This window comes from Polypterus senegalus, chromosome 1 (assembly GCF_016835505.1).
Source record: "Polypterus senegalus isolate Bchr_013 chromosome 1, ASM1683550v1, whole genome shotgun sequence".
NCBI lineage: Eukaryota > Metazoa > Chordata > Cladistia > Polypteriformes > Polypteridae > Polypterus > Polypterus senegalus.
This window is the reverse complement of record NC_053154.1, coordinates 252,302,646-252,320,755: the sequence shown is the minus strand read 5'-3', so window position 1 is coordinate 252,320,755 and position 18,110 is coordinate 252,302,646. Positions and strand designations below refer to the sequence as shown.

Sequence of the window (18,110 nt, the reverse complement as noted above, 5' to 3'; positions counted from 1 at the left end):
ATCTACTAGCTGTGCTACCCCATCTAGGACAGTTTGATATGTAAGTAATCAACATAGCCCTCCTCGTTAACATTTGCGGTTTACTGTTTACTGTTATATGCCATTTCATATGGGATTCGTAAAAGCAGTGTTAATGTTTGTAATGTGTCATCTATTGGAATGACAGAGACATAGTAACTGGATGGATTGCAGTAATTTATTAAAGCGGATAAATCAGTGTTAGAATTTACATTTTCAGCTTTTGATTGTACTGGTTCATTTCTTAGTCAAAATAGTGAACTGAATGGTTCTCAAAAGCCCCTGAAATTGGATACATTGAATACACCACTGCACTCTCTTGACTGCAGCCCTGCAATGGCCTAAACCAAAATCATCTTCTGTTTTTTGGACACTTAAGCTATTTTACTTTGTGTAACTCCAAGCGCAAGTTTGGCTAGTTATTTAAGATCTAAAATTTAGCAGACCTTGCTAAAGGTTTTTTTTTTCACACACAAAAATTGAACAATGTGTTATTAAAATATTTTTGAGAAAAGTGAGGTCTTTCAAAGGAACTTATCTTTTTATAGAAATAACTGCTGTGGGGCATAGAAATATATGAAAATTAATAAAATGTGTTATGATTTATTGTAGCATTAGCAAATCTTTTATTGGCTAACTAAAAAGATTACAGTATGCAAGTTTTTGAGGCAACTCGGGCCCCTTCTTCAGGTAAGATGTTAAATGGAGCCGCTTATTTTGCTATGTGGTAGATAGGGGGCACTCTCGCTCCCTTGAACCCCTGTCCACGACTCCAGACACCAGATAAAAGTCCTCAAATTGACTTTATTCTTCAGCCACAGTGTACAAAATGCCCTCTCCTCCACAATACTCATACAAATAACTAATAATAAACAAACCAATCCTCCAGCTCCCAGACGCGTTGCCACCCTTCCACTCAGCTCAGCTCGGCGTCTGGGAGCTCCCACAGTCCTTTTATATCTCCTGACCCAGAAGTGTTCCTAATCCCCAGTCCATGTTACTCTCAATCACTTCCGGGTCAGGTACAAGTTCTTTTCTTCACCCCGGAAGCACGTCATTCCTCTTGTCCACATGTGCTTCCGGGGCGTAGGGAAAATATCCATTACTCCTCCCTGCAGCATCCCCTAGTGGCACCCATGGCATCCAGCAGGGCTGTGCATAAAAACTCCATTGTCCATGATGCCCTGCTGGTCTTCTGGGGATCTCCATGCTGCAAGGAGGGCTCCACCTGGCGGCTTGGGGGTATTGGCCGGGATAAACGGCCGGCCATCCTCCACAGCTGCAAAAGGATAATAGTCTAGACTTTTCCCAAACATATGACAATGATGATTGTTGTGCAGAACTAATTTCAAACCTTACTGCAGATTTACACACACACAAAACTAAAAGTCCTGATGGTGCAACAGCTTCTTCTGTGGTAGAATATTTTGGTGGTTAGATTTTTACATGATACTTTGCCAGTTAACTGTCTCTTTCACAGAAACTGAAAAGGAAAGTATATAGCTTGAATTACATGTTTTAATTTTGTAATGTTGGCTTAATGTGATTCTAAGTACATAAGCCATATTGCAGGTTTAGTTAATTGGTTGAAAACTGTGCGTGTGCATCTTCATTGCATAATCGGAGTCAGTGTCACTAAGTGTTTTACTTCTGTTTATTTTCAATGTTGTTATATAAATGTTTTTATGTTGTATTTTAATTTCTGTTTTTACTTCTCCAAAATCGCATGTATGTGTTGTTTTGACACCCATTGCAATCTAAACCAATGGTTTTCAGACATGGAGCAACCAGTCTAAAAAATAACTTTTTTTTTTTTTTTTTATTCTCTTACATTTTTAAAGGTAGTCTTTCAACTGCTTAGTTTTTTAAATTTAACATGTAACTGAAAATGCATGAGAGCTGCAGTCCTCAACTGGAGTAGTACATAAATAGTTATCAGTTAGTATGTGAGGTAATTTTATATAAAAAAAAAAAAGTGTGCCTTTAAAGGACCATTGATTACACAGCAACCAACCCCCAGTCTTCACGCTCCATTTTGATTAGAGTTCACCACTCCATCTCTTGGTGCTCCTGTTGTGAGACTTCACTCCGCTCTTCTGTGTCTAATGCCTGTGCCAAACCAAAATCCAGTGTTCACACTTCTCCAGAGTTGCAGCTCGCTCTTGCTTCCTTACCTATTTGAGCTGATCTGTTTCCATGATGGAGACTGCTTGAAAACCATGTGCCAAGACATTGATTTTTGTGAAAAAAGTGTCTCTTCTAAGTGCTCTTTTTCTCCTCCTCTCCACCCACAGCAAGCAGGTTGCACAACATGTCTTTCTGCCTGCCTGTCTCTCTGAGGTGCAGTCCTCCAACATTACACAATTTTTATTTTTGGTAAACGTGTTTATAAATTGGCTAACTCGGGTAATTCAGGTAAACCAATATGCAATAAAGAGCAAAGATAAAAATTATTAACCATATTAATAATACACATCTCATATTAATCATAAGTAGAAAGCTATTGATTCAGACAGTTGCTAATATTAGGCTTCGTCCTTCCTTTAAAAATAAGTATGAGAATAGGTTAAGGTTAGAAGCAGAACTGTGTTTAAAGTTCCCAGTGTCGGGCTTCAGTTTTGATGATAATGGCCCTATTTAAATACATATTTTGGGGGGCTTTGAAGTTTTACTTTTCAACTTTTTTTGATGTCAGTCTATTTGAATAATTAATACCTCGATTAACCATCAGTCTCCGTTAACCATCAGGGCCAAAAAATAAATTGCGCATGCCAATCTATTACTGTGCCACTATTACACGATGACATGGTCATCCCATACCATGAATGCTGCTAGTGTGGTCTGCTATTTCCTAATCAATCATTGGTTCAAATCAATGATCCAGGACATCTGAGTCATGAGGGGTGAAGAAGTTGGCTATGATCATTTTGTTTGATGCAAAGGCAAACCAAGATTGAAAGAAGTACCATGATGATGGCAGCCTCCTTAGTTCGACCATGCATAGCTTATGCTTTTGTGTGTTTATTATATAGTAAAGCTGCTAGAAATTAAATTTTTTATACAGTGTGGTATGCAAATTAAAATTTATTAGTAAGTTTGGTGTAATGGTTAAGCCTTTGGACTTCAAATTGTGAGGTTGTTGGTTCAAGGTTTGCTACTAACACTGTGTGTTCATGAGAAGTCTCATGACCTGCCTGTGTTCTAATTGTTAGGCCAAAAGAAATGTAAACAATTGTATCGTAAATGTTGCAAGTTGCATTGGATAAACGTGTTAGGGAAATATGTAAGAGAATTTTAAAATCTGAGTCTGGGTAGAAGTTGCAAAGGTCTTGGCATTCTGTCACATTAAATGCAAAAATTGCACAGTGGTGTGTGAGGAGTGTTTTTTAAATCCTATGGAGTAATGGTGTAATATTATTGCAGTTTGCAACTCTGCAAAATAATAGTTACACTTTCAGACAGATGAATCTAATTTAGGAAAATATGATAGCAAGGAGTTATCAATCCAATGTTGAAGATTCTGCATTTTGGATCATTTCCAGATTATGGCAGTATTTTAATCTTTTGGAACCTTGCAGATGTCAACTGGGGAATAGGAGTTTGACATTTAGGTAGATGGTGTCACTACAGAGAGACTAGATCAGTGTCTACCTAGATAAATGTTTTACTGCACCCAAAAAGAAAGATAATTAACTTTCAACAAATTACTAGTACTATCAATAAAAAACCCATAGGCAGAAATCTAGTTGCATACTTTTGCAATGTGTTGAATGAACAATTACTCTAATATGACATTACTTTTTTTTCTGTCAGTTGTGTAAACGCACCACTTTCTGTATTTTAGGTTAACGGTTCAGATGACAAGGAGCGCCTGCAAGTTTATCTTCGTGTTAGGCCTTTTACTACAACTGAAATTGAGAAATCTGAATCACAGGTATGTACAGTATTAGTATTCATTTAACCTTTTCCAGAATTTAAGAAAAGTTATGAATATTCAGAATTTAATTTTAATATTTTGTTTTAGGATTGTGTGGTAATTGAAGACTTGAAAAATGTAATCCTGAAAGCTCCAAAAGGGTCATTAACGTGCAGGCAAAGTGAAAAACTGCTCAGTCAGATGGTTCAAAGGTTTCAGTTCTCACAAGTGAGTAATAAACTTTTAAAGGCTACAAATATTTTATTTATGAGTGTCTGAAGTTCAGATGACTATGGACTTCCATTTAAGTGCAGCATTCATCTCCATATTAATGAAATATTCTTTAGTTTGTGCATCATATTCATGAACATTAATCATTATTATAATGTTTCTTAGCTTCTAATGTTTACCATGCTGAACATTCATATCTATTTATTTATGCTTCAGGTGCATTATTGCTTGCTTTCTTGTATTGTGGATTGTTAATTTTTTTTCTATATAAATAGCCATAAAGAATTTTACATGGGTTATAAGAATATGTTACCGTTTGTGCATGTCTGTTAGAAAATTAAATCCTAGATAATGAACAGAACAATTACTTTAAAATTGATATACAGTTTAGTTTAGCAAGTAGTCATATTTATTTACAAATGAAAACTATATTGACAAAATATAGTATTAACAAAATTAATTAGTTCATGTATTATTGTAATGACCTATCTAATAAACAAATACAGCTCAGAGGTGCTAAAGTTTTCTATGTTTTACTTGGAGTCTTCATTCCATAACAAACGATGCCCTATCTTCTCTGGCTTACAGAGCATGCCTCCAAAACAATAAAAAAACTTTCCCTACTAGTTAATCTCCTGCTAGTTTCTTTCTTTTTTTTTTCTCTCTGTACCGCAAACACTCCTGCTTATTGTCTCCTGACTCGCTATTCAAAAATTCATACATTTCTTGTGGTAGCAAAAGTAAATTGGAAATAATGAAATTTTAACACAGATTCTTGGTACTGTTGTTTTGAGGTAAAGGTATGCTTCTTGCTCACTTGTCTACCCGCAGTGGGTGTCATGGGTGGAATTATGACAATGCCGCTGCCACCACCAAACAACCCTCCATAAATGCGTTTTTTGATTATAATTCCACATTAGATTCCACAATTCTATTGATGTTATGTTATGCTGTGGTATGTAACAGTCAGATGCAAGCTCAAATTGTATGATTATTTTCTTAAACGGTGTCTACTTTTCATCTATTACATTGTATGTTATTTTACATAGCCTACTGAATGAAGAAAAAAGAGAAAATGAAAAGGGTAGAAGCACCCCAAACCAACAATGGTGTTTTTTTTCTCTCTCAAGTTTAATTAATCGATCTGTAAACATGTGGTGCAGGAAATGCCAACTCCATTACAGCTTTCTGCTACCATTCTGCCTACGATAAAACAACTGTGCTAAACTTCAATATGATTAAAATTAAATGTATGCCTACAACATTTGTTCTTCTCATGCTTTGCGGATTCTTAATATTTGTCTAGCTAGACCACTGAAGTACATGTGTTCATTATGATAAGTGCAAAATTATTAAACTTCAATACAGTATAGTGAAACAATGTGAGCACTCGTAAGTGTGATGTGTTCAGTTATTGTCTAGTTGTGTATAGAATAGAGTTAGAAGTTCACATCTGGGCATCAACATTTAATAATATAAACAACTATGCTTGGTGAAGAATTTCTGTGGTGAATCCATTCCCTTGGCCTTGAAACTCTGCTGCAGAGAAAGATGACCAGTGAAGTGCACAGCTTGTTTCCTTCTAAAATGACTTAACCTCTCACATATATTTTCCCTTTTTTACCTTTTTAAAATGACATGGGTATGCTGTTTTGCATTTGTTGTACAATCTGAAGATGCGGATCAATACTCAACATTTTTTGTTTGGAAAATATGTATACAATAAGCTTTAATGCTTCAAAATGGGATTAACATGATGAAATACAAGGGCAGACTAGTGATATATTAAAATTTATAATATGTTTTATTAAAGAACATACTTTAATGTCAAATTATTAATATATACCATGATTATAAAGAAATTACTTGGACATCAAAAATGCTAAACTTTCTCAAAGTGTGAATTTGTAAGTCTGGTAGTTCTGGTAAGTAAATACATTGTTTATAAAGTTGTAAAATATGTGATTTGCATACTGCTGAGGCAAGCAGTGCATCACAGTGAGTGAATCTGCATTAATCAGATATCCCATGCACATTAAACTGCATACAGTAAAAGGCTCATTACCACTGTATAGATGAAGTTCAGTGCATTCCACTGATAATAGTTGTCTATGATGTTTATATTACTTGTCACAGCTGTGCGTAAAAGGCAAGGAACTTTATTGCATGTGTGACAGCTCATCTTTATGCACCACTATGCAAAAAGCTCCAGTCAGATTCTGATCACAATTTCACTCTATTGAAAATTATGCATTTGCTACAGGACTCTATGCTAGGCTTGATTTGTATTTGTCATGAAGTGCAGCTTTAATTACAGCTCAAGTGTCATAGATTCAATTACCATAACTGGACACTGTCTGCTGTACGTTCTGCCAGTGATCATTTTCTGAGCAGAGCTTTTTCAATTTCAAATACTGACATCATTTTTAGCATATTGAGAGCTGTTATGCTGTAGTTCTTGCTGTACCTCTCAAGTTTTTATGTGAGGACCCCCAACCTCCCCAAATTTGATTGAATGTCAATGAATGATTTTGTTGGGTTGTGAGCATATGAGGGTGGGGAAAAGGCAGTTTTAGCTTTTGACTTGTTTGTAGGATAATTATCTCCATTCCCTGCCTCCCCTTCACTGAAGGGATTGGCAAGGGCATGCTAAATTTTGTATCATTTCTCTAATAATGGACACTGACACTACCACTACATGCAGAAATGAGCATGCTTACAAACGGGATAAAAAAAAATCACATAAGCTCTGCCAATTCCTTCAGTGGCAAAGTGGGCGGCAGATTGTACTGTGAACAAGTCTCATTTCTTTGCAACCCAGCAATAGTCCTCTGCAATCCAAAAGTGGCTGAGAAACTATTGTTTAGGTTTATGTGTAGTGTTTGTAACTAGCTCTAGGGCTATTTATTCCCCTGTGCGTAGGGCTATGAGGAAAGACCCTGTTCCCTACCACAAAACTAGAAGAAAGTGGTATGAAAATGTATGTATGTACTCGGTTTATTCCAGAGTGAAATGGAAGAAAAAAATAACACCATGAACTTCTATGGGGAAACTGAAGGCCAGAGAAGGTATGTGAATTGCAGCAGAAAAACCCCAACCTATAGTACAAAATGATTCTGTGTTTATTGGTAAACAGAAATTATTTCAAGAAGTGGCAGGAAAAAAATTATCTTTTAAAGTAAAGGTTTGGATGAGTACATAATTTCTATGTTGTGGGATAAGAACGGGTATCCTGGCAATAGAGGGTCATGATTTATTACCTGGATTGGAGGCCCGAGATGAATGACAGATGAATTGGAAGGCCAGTTGAAAAGATAACTTTGAGGTGCTAGTATAAAATTATGACGGACCAGCAGAAGCGTAGAGTCGGGAACTGTTCCATTCCAGTTTTGATTTATATACCTGTTGGGGTCCCTACGTATGGTCCTATAGAGTGCGCTGTCCGGGGAGGACGTCCCTACTTCATTATGTCCTGAAAGTGCCTACCGGTAGACATGGCATGGTCCCAGAATCATTCCCGATTCAACATTTAGCGAAGGAGAGAAGGAGGAGGAATTTTATAATTTATTGTACTTCGTGGCTTATACAGTACCTGGAAAGGTGATCATTGGAAAGTGCTTTGTGGATTAAAAACCCTTTATTAAATTAATGTGTGGTCTTTACTGTGTCTGTGGTTTGGGGCTCTGTGGCATCCCTTTGTGATCACAACTTATACAGGTATAGTTGCAAATTGTTTAGTTGTTGCTTCAGAGTAGTACATAGTTTGTGTATCTACTGTATATAGTATATGTATTCATGTATGCATTTAAAAAACAAATAACTGTAGTATTTCTAAAAAGGTGGACACCTTGTGCCAAACAGTTTAACTTTGCTCTGCTATGAGATATAACATCTGGACTTGGTACAATAATAGTTGACAAATTTGGGCAGAAAAAATACCTGAATCCACGGTTGTGCGTTTTTCATAATGTCTCGATTATGTATTATAAAATCCAGCTTTTGGAGAGAAATCCTAAAACCTCACTTTTTTTATTTCCCCATGTTGTGTTTTTATATTGGTGTAGAGAGGTTTTTAATTATATACTTTTTCTTTTAAACATTTGAGATGTTTGTATTCGCTACTCCCGAGCTATTTGCATTTATTACATAAGCAGAATAGCAGCAGTTTTGATATAAGCACAATAATTCCAAGAAATCCTTTGCGCATAAGGAGTTTAAAGAGTCTGGCATAAGTAACTTTATGTGGTTTATTAGGATTTTGATTTGGACTGTACACTCACATAAGCAGCCATAGTAGTTTTTCAATGGAATGTTTTTTGGATATTTGGTATCCTAATCTACAAAAACAAGAATATATTTGTGTCCTTAACTAGTGGGATCCTACAATGTCCATGTCCACCACTATACCCTGAAAACATATTTCAATTACAAGTAGCAAAAAAGGCATGTTTCTGATGCTGGGGATTCTGGTTTAATTGACATTCAGGAAAAGAAAACATAGTAACATTTTGCACCCTCATTATTACATGGAAAACAGAATTGAAGTTTTGATTCTCTCTCAAGCCACTTGTTGATGCCCAAACAATTCCCATGTTGTGTGTGTGTGTGTGTGTGTAACAATTTACAAAATTGCTGGTAAGGGCAGGACACCAGTAGCGATTAGCATTGTTCGCCCTGGAAATTCGCAGTATAATAAGCCATTGGACTGAAATTTATGGCCATTCACTTTACAGCCAGTGATATTGCATTGTATTTCATAATGCTTAACTGTAAGTATTTGGGTATCACTACAGTCTTCAAGCAAGATACTGTAGTTGGTTATGTGACCTGTTTAATCTTGTAATTCAGTCATTAGCACGGTTGAATATGACAGTTTTGCTTGGAAACAAATTAGCCTTTTAATTTATAGAATTGTTTTGGGATTATTTTGTACATTTTCCTGGTCTGTTCTCAGTTGTAACATATCTTTTTCACTTTTTAGGAGTTTTTGGTTTGGTTGAAAATGTATTACTTGACATTCTGTTCAAAAATTCTTAATGATGAAAAGTAATAGTGCTGTTTTTTTCAGAGTGGCGGTTCAACATATATTGTGAGTAGTGGAAAATATTTTCTATTTAATACTTGTAATTTATGTTTCTTTAGATTTTCAGCCCTGATGCAACACAAAATGAAGTCTTTGAAGGGACTGTTAAGCCTATGGTTAAGGACTTGGTAGATGGAGTTAATTCTCTTGTCTTTACGTATGGAGTGACAAGTGCAGGAAAAACATACACTCTGTTAGGTTTGTCCTTTTAAATTATTTTAATATAAGGAAATCCATACATTTGAGCATTATTCAAAGCATTATTGTTGTTGTTAATATTATACTGTGTCATATTTTTTTTTTAATTTAATCTGATCATGAACTTTGATTGAAAAATCCTTTGTTTGCTGGGTAACAGTCCCCTTTTTGTTAATTTTTACCGTAGAATCATTACATCCCATAAAAACAAAAATGTTTTAATTTAAATGATGCAATGCTGCACTGCTGGTGATGTGTTCTTAATCTGTAATTATCTTCTGTTTCCAAATGGTTTAGCATTTGCAACATAGCGTATTAAATATTATGTGAAGTTTACTTGGTTAACCCGATTTAAAAAAAATATATATATATATATATATATATATATATATATATATATATATATATATATATATATATATATATATATATATATATATATATATATATATATTAATATTTAATATGATGAAATGTTTGTGGCTTTCAGATGACAATAACATTTGTAATATTGAAGAGTTATATCTATAGTTATTAAAGGTAATTGTGTGCATTTCATCAAATAGTCATTACTTCCTTTTTCTAATCAACAATCAATTTTAAAAGACCAATATAACTTAGTTGCTGCTGTGATTTAATTAGTAGCATTACACAAACTGTTACCAAGTTTTTGTTTTGTATTTTATATATACACCCAACATGGATTCAAAACTATTCAGTCCCATTCACTTGATTACAAACAGGATAAAAAATATCACATAAGCTCTGTCAATTCCTTCAGTGGCAAAGTGGGGGACAGATTGTACTGTGTGGTCACCTGCAGTCTGAAAGTGGCTGAGAAACTATTGTTTAAGTTTATGTGTGGTGTTTCTAACTAGCTCTAGGGCTTTGCCAAGCCTATTTATTGCCCTGCACGTAGGGCTACGAGGAAAGACATATTCCCAACCACAAAACTAGAAGAAACGGGTATGAAAATGTATGTATGTATGTACTCTATTTATTCCAGAGTGAAATGCAAGAAAAAAATTGCAGAAAATATGCAAGAAAAAAATAACACCCTGAACTTCTATGGGGCAACTGCAACACAAGGCCAGAGAAGATCTGTGAATTGCAGCACAAAACCCCCAATCTATAGTACAAAATGTTTCTCTGTGTCTAATGGTAAACAGAAATTATTTCAAGAAGTGGCATTTGTATTTTATATATACACACAACATGGATTCAAAAACTTTTCAGTCCCATTCACTTTTTTCACATTTTGCTATGTTGTAGCCTTGTGTTTTAAAATCATTTTAATTAACCACCCCCACATCAAATTAAAATAGGAATTTAGAAATCTTTGCAAATTTATTACAAACAAACTGAAATATCATATTGACACAAGTATTTGGATACTTTACTCAGTAATTAGTTGAAGTACTTTTTGCATTGATTTACAGCTTGGATTTTTCTTGTGTATGACATGAAAAGTTTTGCTCATATGGATTTAGGGATTAATGGCCATTCTTCTCTGCAGATCAAGTTCAATTTGGTTCAAGTCCAGGTTTTGGTTGGCCAATTTAAGGATATTCCAAGAACTGGTGCAAAGCCACTCCTATGTTGTCTTTGCTTTGTTCTTAGGGTCATTGTTCCATTGGATGAAAAACCTTTGGCCTAGTCTGATATTCAGTGTTGTGGAGCAGTTTTTCATTTAGGGTATTTCTATGCCATACTCCATTAAGCTTTTTAAGAACCCTGTATTGTCTCCCAGTCTTTGCCACTTCAAAATAAAACCCACAGCATGATGCTTCCACCACCATGCTTCAACTTTTGAGAAATATTGCACAACTGATAAACTGTGCCTGGTTTCTCCTAGACATGGCACTAATCTTAGTTTCATTAGACCAGAGAATCTAATTTCTCACAGTTTGGCTTTAGGATCCTTTTTGCAAACTCCAAGTTGGCTTTCATGTGTGTGTGTTACTGAGAGGAGGCTTCTATCTGGCCACTCTTCATAAAGCTCATATAGTTGCGCGTTTTACTGGCTTTCCTTCTGGAAATATCTCCCATCTCCATACATTTTCTCTGGAGCTCAGCCAGACCATTGGAACCTTGGTTACTTCTCTTATCACGGCCCTTATTTCCATCGCTGTTCAGTTTGGTGGGGTGGCCAACTCTAGGAAGAGCCATGGTTCTTCCACACTTCCTCCATTTAAAAATTATGAAGGTAACTGTTTTGGGGAATTTTTTTCAATGCTCCAGGTGTGTGTGTGTGTGTGTGGTGTTGTGTTTTTTATTTTTTTGTGGCCATACTGCAGGTTTGTGACTAGGCACAATCCTGTCTCTGTACTCTGCAGACAATTCCTTTCACCCTCCTGGCTTGCTCTGATACACCGTTAACTATGGAAACTTCTTTAGATGGGTGTATGCCTTTCTTCATCCTGTCCATCAATTGAAATGACCACAGGTGAACTCCAAATAACGTTTAGGGAATCTCAATGATTAATAGAATGGGATTCAATGGAGCCAAATTTAACTTGTCATAGCAGAGGTTCTGAATACTTCTGTTAATGATTTTTGCACAAGTCTGCGACAACATGTGAAAAAAGTGAAGGGTCCTAAATAATTTTTTTGAATTCACTGTATATAATTTACTTAAGGAAGGCATATTTTGTGTATTTACAATTCTAGAAATGTATCTTTTTTATTCTTTATTTGCACAGGCCCAGAAAATAATGCAGGGATCCTTCCAAGATGTCTACATGTTTTGTTTAACACCATCAAAGACCGGTTATATGAGAAAATGGATCTCAAACCCCAAAGATGTAGTGAATACATCAGACTTACAAAAGAGCAACGGGCACAAGAAATTACCAATAAAGGTTCAGTTTTTCGTCTAATGAAGGAGGTAATATGACCTTATTTTACTATGTGTGCTTTCTTTTTCAAAATGTTTGGTATATTTTTAGATCTAATGCAATAACTAAAGTATTGGACCTGAATGATGATGCATCTCTGTGATTTTTAAAAATATTGGCGATCTACACTAAAGGCATTATTTGTTTGTCAGTGGTATTATGGGTTTGTAATATTGTGGTATTGTAATCTTCATGTTCCATGCATTATGAACAATTTAGTTGCTGACCAATATTCCCATCAGGCTTCCTGGTATTTGAATTAATTTCTAGCTTCAGACAACAACTTTGACCTTAGAAATGTATTTCATAGATCTGTATACACATTCACCTGAGAGATCCAGCATTATTCATTTGAGGAAATGCAACATACAAGGAACATTCTAAAATGGAGAAACTTGTCCACAAAATTTCACTATATTTACATGGATGTTAGCACTGACTGCAGAAGGAATCATCTTGCACAACAAAAATGAGTATGGAGTAACTAAAAGGAATCGGATTGTTTACTACTTTAATGAAATTACAGCTGAATTGAATTGAATTGAATTGAATAAGGTGCCTAAGATTTGTTTTTCATGTTTTATCAAGGAAAGGTCCTGGGGGGTGTCACCATTCTCGCTTTCAGACTCTTTACCGCATACACATGACCAAAGTGTTCCAGTTCCCCACCATTGCCCTCATGTGTTGACACTTACCACCCTGTCACAAAGGGGATGGCTGCTACTGTGGGTAAATGCCAACACTTCGCATCTTTATATTTATAACCACAATGTGTCAAGATAATGTATCAAAACAAGCAAGAGAGGTGGTTTATGCTTGTATTCATGCATTCTAGATTAACATTCTCTAACTTAAGATTCTTCATGTGCCTAAAGCAAATGAGTGTAGCAAATTCTACCAATACAACCTGAATGGATAGTAACTCTTTCATAGAATCTAGGCATCCAGTGTACCTAGATGGCCATATGGTGCTTTTACAGTGCATCTGGAAAGTATTCACAGTGCATCACTCTTTCCACATTTTGTTATGTCACAGTCTTATTCTGAAATGGATTAAATTCATTTTTTTCCTCAGAATTCTACACACAACACCCCATAATGCCAACGTGAAAAAAGTTTACTTGAGGTTTTTGCAAATTTATTAAAAATCAAAAAACTGAGAAATCACATGTACATAAGTATTCACAGCCTTTGCTCAATACTTTGTCGATGCACCTTTGGCAGCAATTACAGCCTCAAGTCTTTTTGAATATGATGCCATAAGCTTGGCACACCTATCCTGGGCCAGTTTCGCCCATTCCTCTTTGCAGCACCTCTCAAGCTTCATCAGGTTGGATGGGAAGCGTCGGTGCACAGCCATTTTAAGATCTCTCCAGAGATGTTCAATCGGATTCAAGTCTGGGCTCTGACTGGGCCACTCAAGGACATTCACAGAGTTGTCCTAAAGCCACTTTTTTGATATCTTGACTGTATACTTAGGTTTGTTGTCTTGCTGAAAGATGAACCGTCGCCCCAGTCTGAGGTCAAGAGCGTTCTGGAGCAGGTTTTCATCCAGGATGTGTCTGTACATTGCTGAAGTTATCTTTCCCTTTATCCTGACTAGTCTAACAGTTCCTGCCGTAGAAAAACATCCCCACACTATATTGCTACCACCACCACCACGCTTCACTGTAGGGATGGTATTGGCCTGGTGATGAGCGGTGCCTGGTTTCCTCTAAACATTACACCTGGCATTCACACCAAAGAGTTTAATCTTTGTCTCATCAGACCAGAGAATTTTGTTTCTCATGGTCTGAGACTCCTTCAGGTGCCTTTTGGCAAACTCCAGGCGGGCTGCCATGTGCCTTTTACTAAGGCGTGGCTTCCGTCTGGCCACTCCTGGCCACTGTATCATACAGGCCTGATTGGTGGATTGCTGCAGAGATGGTTGTCCTCCTGGAAGGTTCTCCTCTCTCTACAGAGGACCTCTGGAGCTCTGACAGTGTGTCCATCGGGTTCTTGGTCACCTCCCTGACTAAGGCCCTTCTCCCAGCTCAAGGAAGAGTCCTGGTGGTTTCAAACTTCTTCCACTTATGGATGATGGAGGCCACTGTGCTCATTGGGACCTTGAAAGCAGCAGAAATTTTTCTGTAACCTTCTCCAGATTTGTGCCTCGAGAGAATCCTGTCTCGGAAGTCTACAGACAATTCCTTTGACTTCATGCTTGGTTTGTGCTCTGACATGATCTGTCAACTGTGGGACCTTATATAGACAGGTGTGTGCCTTTCCAAATCATGTCCAATCAACTGAATTTACCACAGGTGGACTCCAATTAAGCTGCAGAAACATCTGGAAGGATGATCAGGGGAAAGAGGATGCACCTGAGCTCAATTTTACATGTGCTTTCTCAATTTTTTTATTTTTAATAAATTTGAGAAAATCTCAAGTAAACGTTTTTCATGTTGTCATTATAGGGTGTTTGTGTTTAGAATTTTGCGGAAAAAATTAAATTTAATAAATTTTGGAATAAGGCTGTAACATAACAAAATGTGGAAAAAGTGATGCGCTGTGAATACTTTCCGAATGCACTGTATATTGGTTACATTTTGAGCTAATGAATCTCTGAACCTGCCTAGTCTTTGAATGGAATTGATGGAATGAGAGAAACTTGGCTTTTGTATAGTTATGAATTTATGCCAGTCTTGTGCTTTCCTACTGCACCTCTTCGACTAATGGGTTGTTATAGTAAAGGGGCCTGCTCCCCTGTAATATTCAGGCCATGTGCTTTTTGACCAGTTCTGGCTAGGCTGGACCTAGTGCTTGAATCTTCTTCCACCTCACACTTGCCTGATGTTCGGACACTCCAAATTTTACTTTCTGTACTAGATCAATCATAATTTGACTCAACCCTAATGTAAGAAAGAGAGGGGTACATAGGGCGCTTATGTTGTAAGAAGCTTCTTGAGCAGATTAGCTGTTGTAACTGAGTAAAGGTGCCTGCACAAAGCACAGATTTAAGATGTGCACACTTGTACAATTATGTGCACATATAAAGCACTTTGAGTTACATTATTTGTATGAAAATGTGCTATATAAATGTTGTAAAGCTTTTTTTTTTTTTTTTTGCTGAAATGTTGGTGAGAAGATCTAACTAGAGATTTCGAAAAGGTCTGCCATTTTAAATTTTGATTTTAACACCAATATTTCAACCTAGTCTGAATAAATGAACTTGGAATGAATCACCCTTGAATCATTGTAATAACATTACTGAACATCTCTTTGTGTGCTGAGAAACAGCAATCTGTGAGACAACAATACTAACTCCTGATTCCATAGCTAAAATGCCCCCAAACCATTATCCCACTTCCAAACCAGTATAGATGCTTTCTGCAACACATTGGCAAAGCAGATAATTACTTGTAGTACACAAATATCTCTATTTGTCCAAATCACATTCCCACACTCTGAGAAAGTAGTATGTTACATACTCTGTTTTAAAATGACTTAACTTTTAAGACATTGCAGACATAGGTATCGTGGTCCTACATTCAAAAAATGTCACCAAGTTCCAGCTTTCCATGCGCAAATATTTTTAATTTCTGACATTTGTTTTTGCTAGTCTGCGTGTGTGTGTGTTTGGGTTATTCTTAGAGCAGACTTGTACCTTTTTTAAAATTTTTCTCAACTAATATTTTTTTTCTTAATTGTTTTAGAGGGATTGCACCAGGTGAATGATTTGGATTTGCAGTTTTGAGGGGTCAAACTAGTAAAGATTTAAAAATAGCTGGTCCTTAAACTATTATTTAAAGTAACTTAAGCATTAAGTAGTTTGTTCTTCAATAAATTACTTTATTTACAGATCGACTCACAGAGCAGCCTGTTGAATGTCATAAACAAGTCATCAAGATCAGAGAGTAAGTATTTTGTGTTTTTTCTGTTCTTATTTTTTAGCTAATTTGATTTATCTCTGTACTTGTTTACAGAAATATGATGAAACATATAAGTTTTCAGTTTACCTCTCATTTCTACTGCATTACTTTCAGAATTGATTTATGCTTTATGTTTGATTCTGGAAAGTTTGGTTTCCTGTTGCGTTACATTTATTGTGGAGTTAGCATATTTGTATTCCGAAGCATATCCATCAATGCGCAGGTATTCTATACCCTAAACAAGGCACTTTTTTTTTTTTTTTTTCTTCTTTTTTTAGTAATTTCTTGACCTGAACAGTTAAATATATGTAATGTATCCGCACATTTCATTTATATGTTAATTGTTAGGTATGGCAAAGTTTGTCTAATTAACTTATTATAAAATATAGCAGTTGTGTGACATAATTCTAGTATGTGTATAGGTTTTCCTTGCACATCTACAAAAGGTGTTAATTGGCCATTCCAGGTTAACCCTTTGTGGGTATAGTTGTGTGTTAGTGAGCCCTGCAGTGGTCTACTGTCTTGCATATGGCAACTCCCAGTCTTCCATAATCCTGATTTGGATTGAGCAACTTTGGAATTTGCTGTCTATTCTGACCTTCCTTGAGGCATATCTTGTGCTGTGTGTGTACGGTTATTAAAAGTATTGAAATATTGACGAGTATTGATTTTGATAATTTTTAAAATTACTCTAATACTCCTATCATTATATTGATTTTGTAGCCTGCATTATGAATGCACTTCCAGATCACCATGGCTAAATTTGCCACCCTGTTTCCACTCCCTCACCATTGTTAATTCAAGATCATCAGCAGCTCCGAACTCCTAGGTGTCTCAGTCGGTACTATGAGACATCAAGGACCAGGGGCTTCCTGCATAAACGGTGCGTATGCACAAAAATGTTACGTACGAACGTTTCATCAATCCATCAAGTTGATTTTGAATTTGAGAAACTAGTAAATTAAACGATTTTAAGATTAAGTTTATGATCTCCTTTAATTACAAAATAAACTACATGATTAAAGTGGAAATTTAGAGATTAAAGTTGACATTTCATGCTTTTTATCCTCACTGTGTGCCTATTGTTTTTTTTTTTTCCTCTTTCCCTCTTTGTACCCTTATAAACTTTCATATGACACTCAGACGGTGGGCTACGACTCACCTTTTCATGGTGACTTTGATATGTGACAACTTATTCTTTTTTATTTTGGGCTCTGTGCGACTTTGAACTTGAGCTTTCGAGTTTTTCCGACATGGTGTGTCACTCGATCAACTTCCTTTTGTTGTTTATACTACTGTTTAAACCAACAAATAGTACGTTTTTCCTTGCCTCCACTTGGTATTCGCTGAAATTCTTCTATTTTTTCCCCCGTTCTTTTGCCATTGCCTTTTCATAGAACGCTGAGCTTAAGGGCTATTTATATTGATTTGCATATTCAAAGAGGCGTAATTCTGGGAGGAGACGGGGAGGGACAGCAGGCGTGTGCGTTACTTTGCACGAAGACCGTGATTTATGTAGCGGAAGAACTTGGAAGTTGGCATTCACACAGATTTATGCATCTGGATTTTTTTTGTGCACAAGCACATTTCTGCTTTTGTCCGTACGCCTTGTTAGAGTGTGAATTCTACGCACGCCGTTATGCATGAGGCCCCAGGGGTTTATGTTCCTTCCCAGTGTCCTGGGCGAATGCCCCTTAACTTGTATGAATGGTACCCCTTGTATAATTGCACCGTAGGTAGCCGTCTGTCACCTAATTGGTTGACCAACTCCGCTTAAAGGACTGAAATGCAAGTCAATGCAAATAAGGATGTGACTTTATTTTTCTACAGGTTAAAAAAATAGTCAAATGTTTAACACA

General features: G+C 36.3%; 1 protein-coding gene across 2 annotated transcripts in view; it reads left to right on the top strand.

The window, feature by feature from the left end:
* LOC120540794 (kinesin-like protein KIF20B) overlaps nucleotides 1–18,110 on the top strand; it is a 135,035-nt gene that overhangs the window by 8,266 nt on the left and 108,659 nt on the right. For both annotated transcript variants that reach the window (XM_039771869.1, XM_039771861.1), the window contains exons 3-7: nucleotides 3,863–3,952; nucleotides 4,043–4,162; nucleotides 9,308–9,446; nucleotides 12,149–12,333; nucleotides 16,182–16,236. In XM_039771869.1, coding sequence (XP_039627803.1) covers nucleotides 3,863–3,952; nucleotides 4,043–4,162; nucleotides 9,308–9,446; nucleotides 12,149–12,333; nucleotides 16,182–16,236 — 589 coding nt within the window. The remainder of the gene's footprint in view (nucleotides 1–3,862; nucleotides 3,953–4,042; nucleotides 4,163–9,307; nucleotides 9,447–12,148; nucleotides 12,334–16,181; nucleotides 16,237–18,110) is intronic.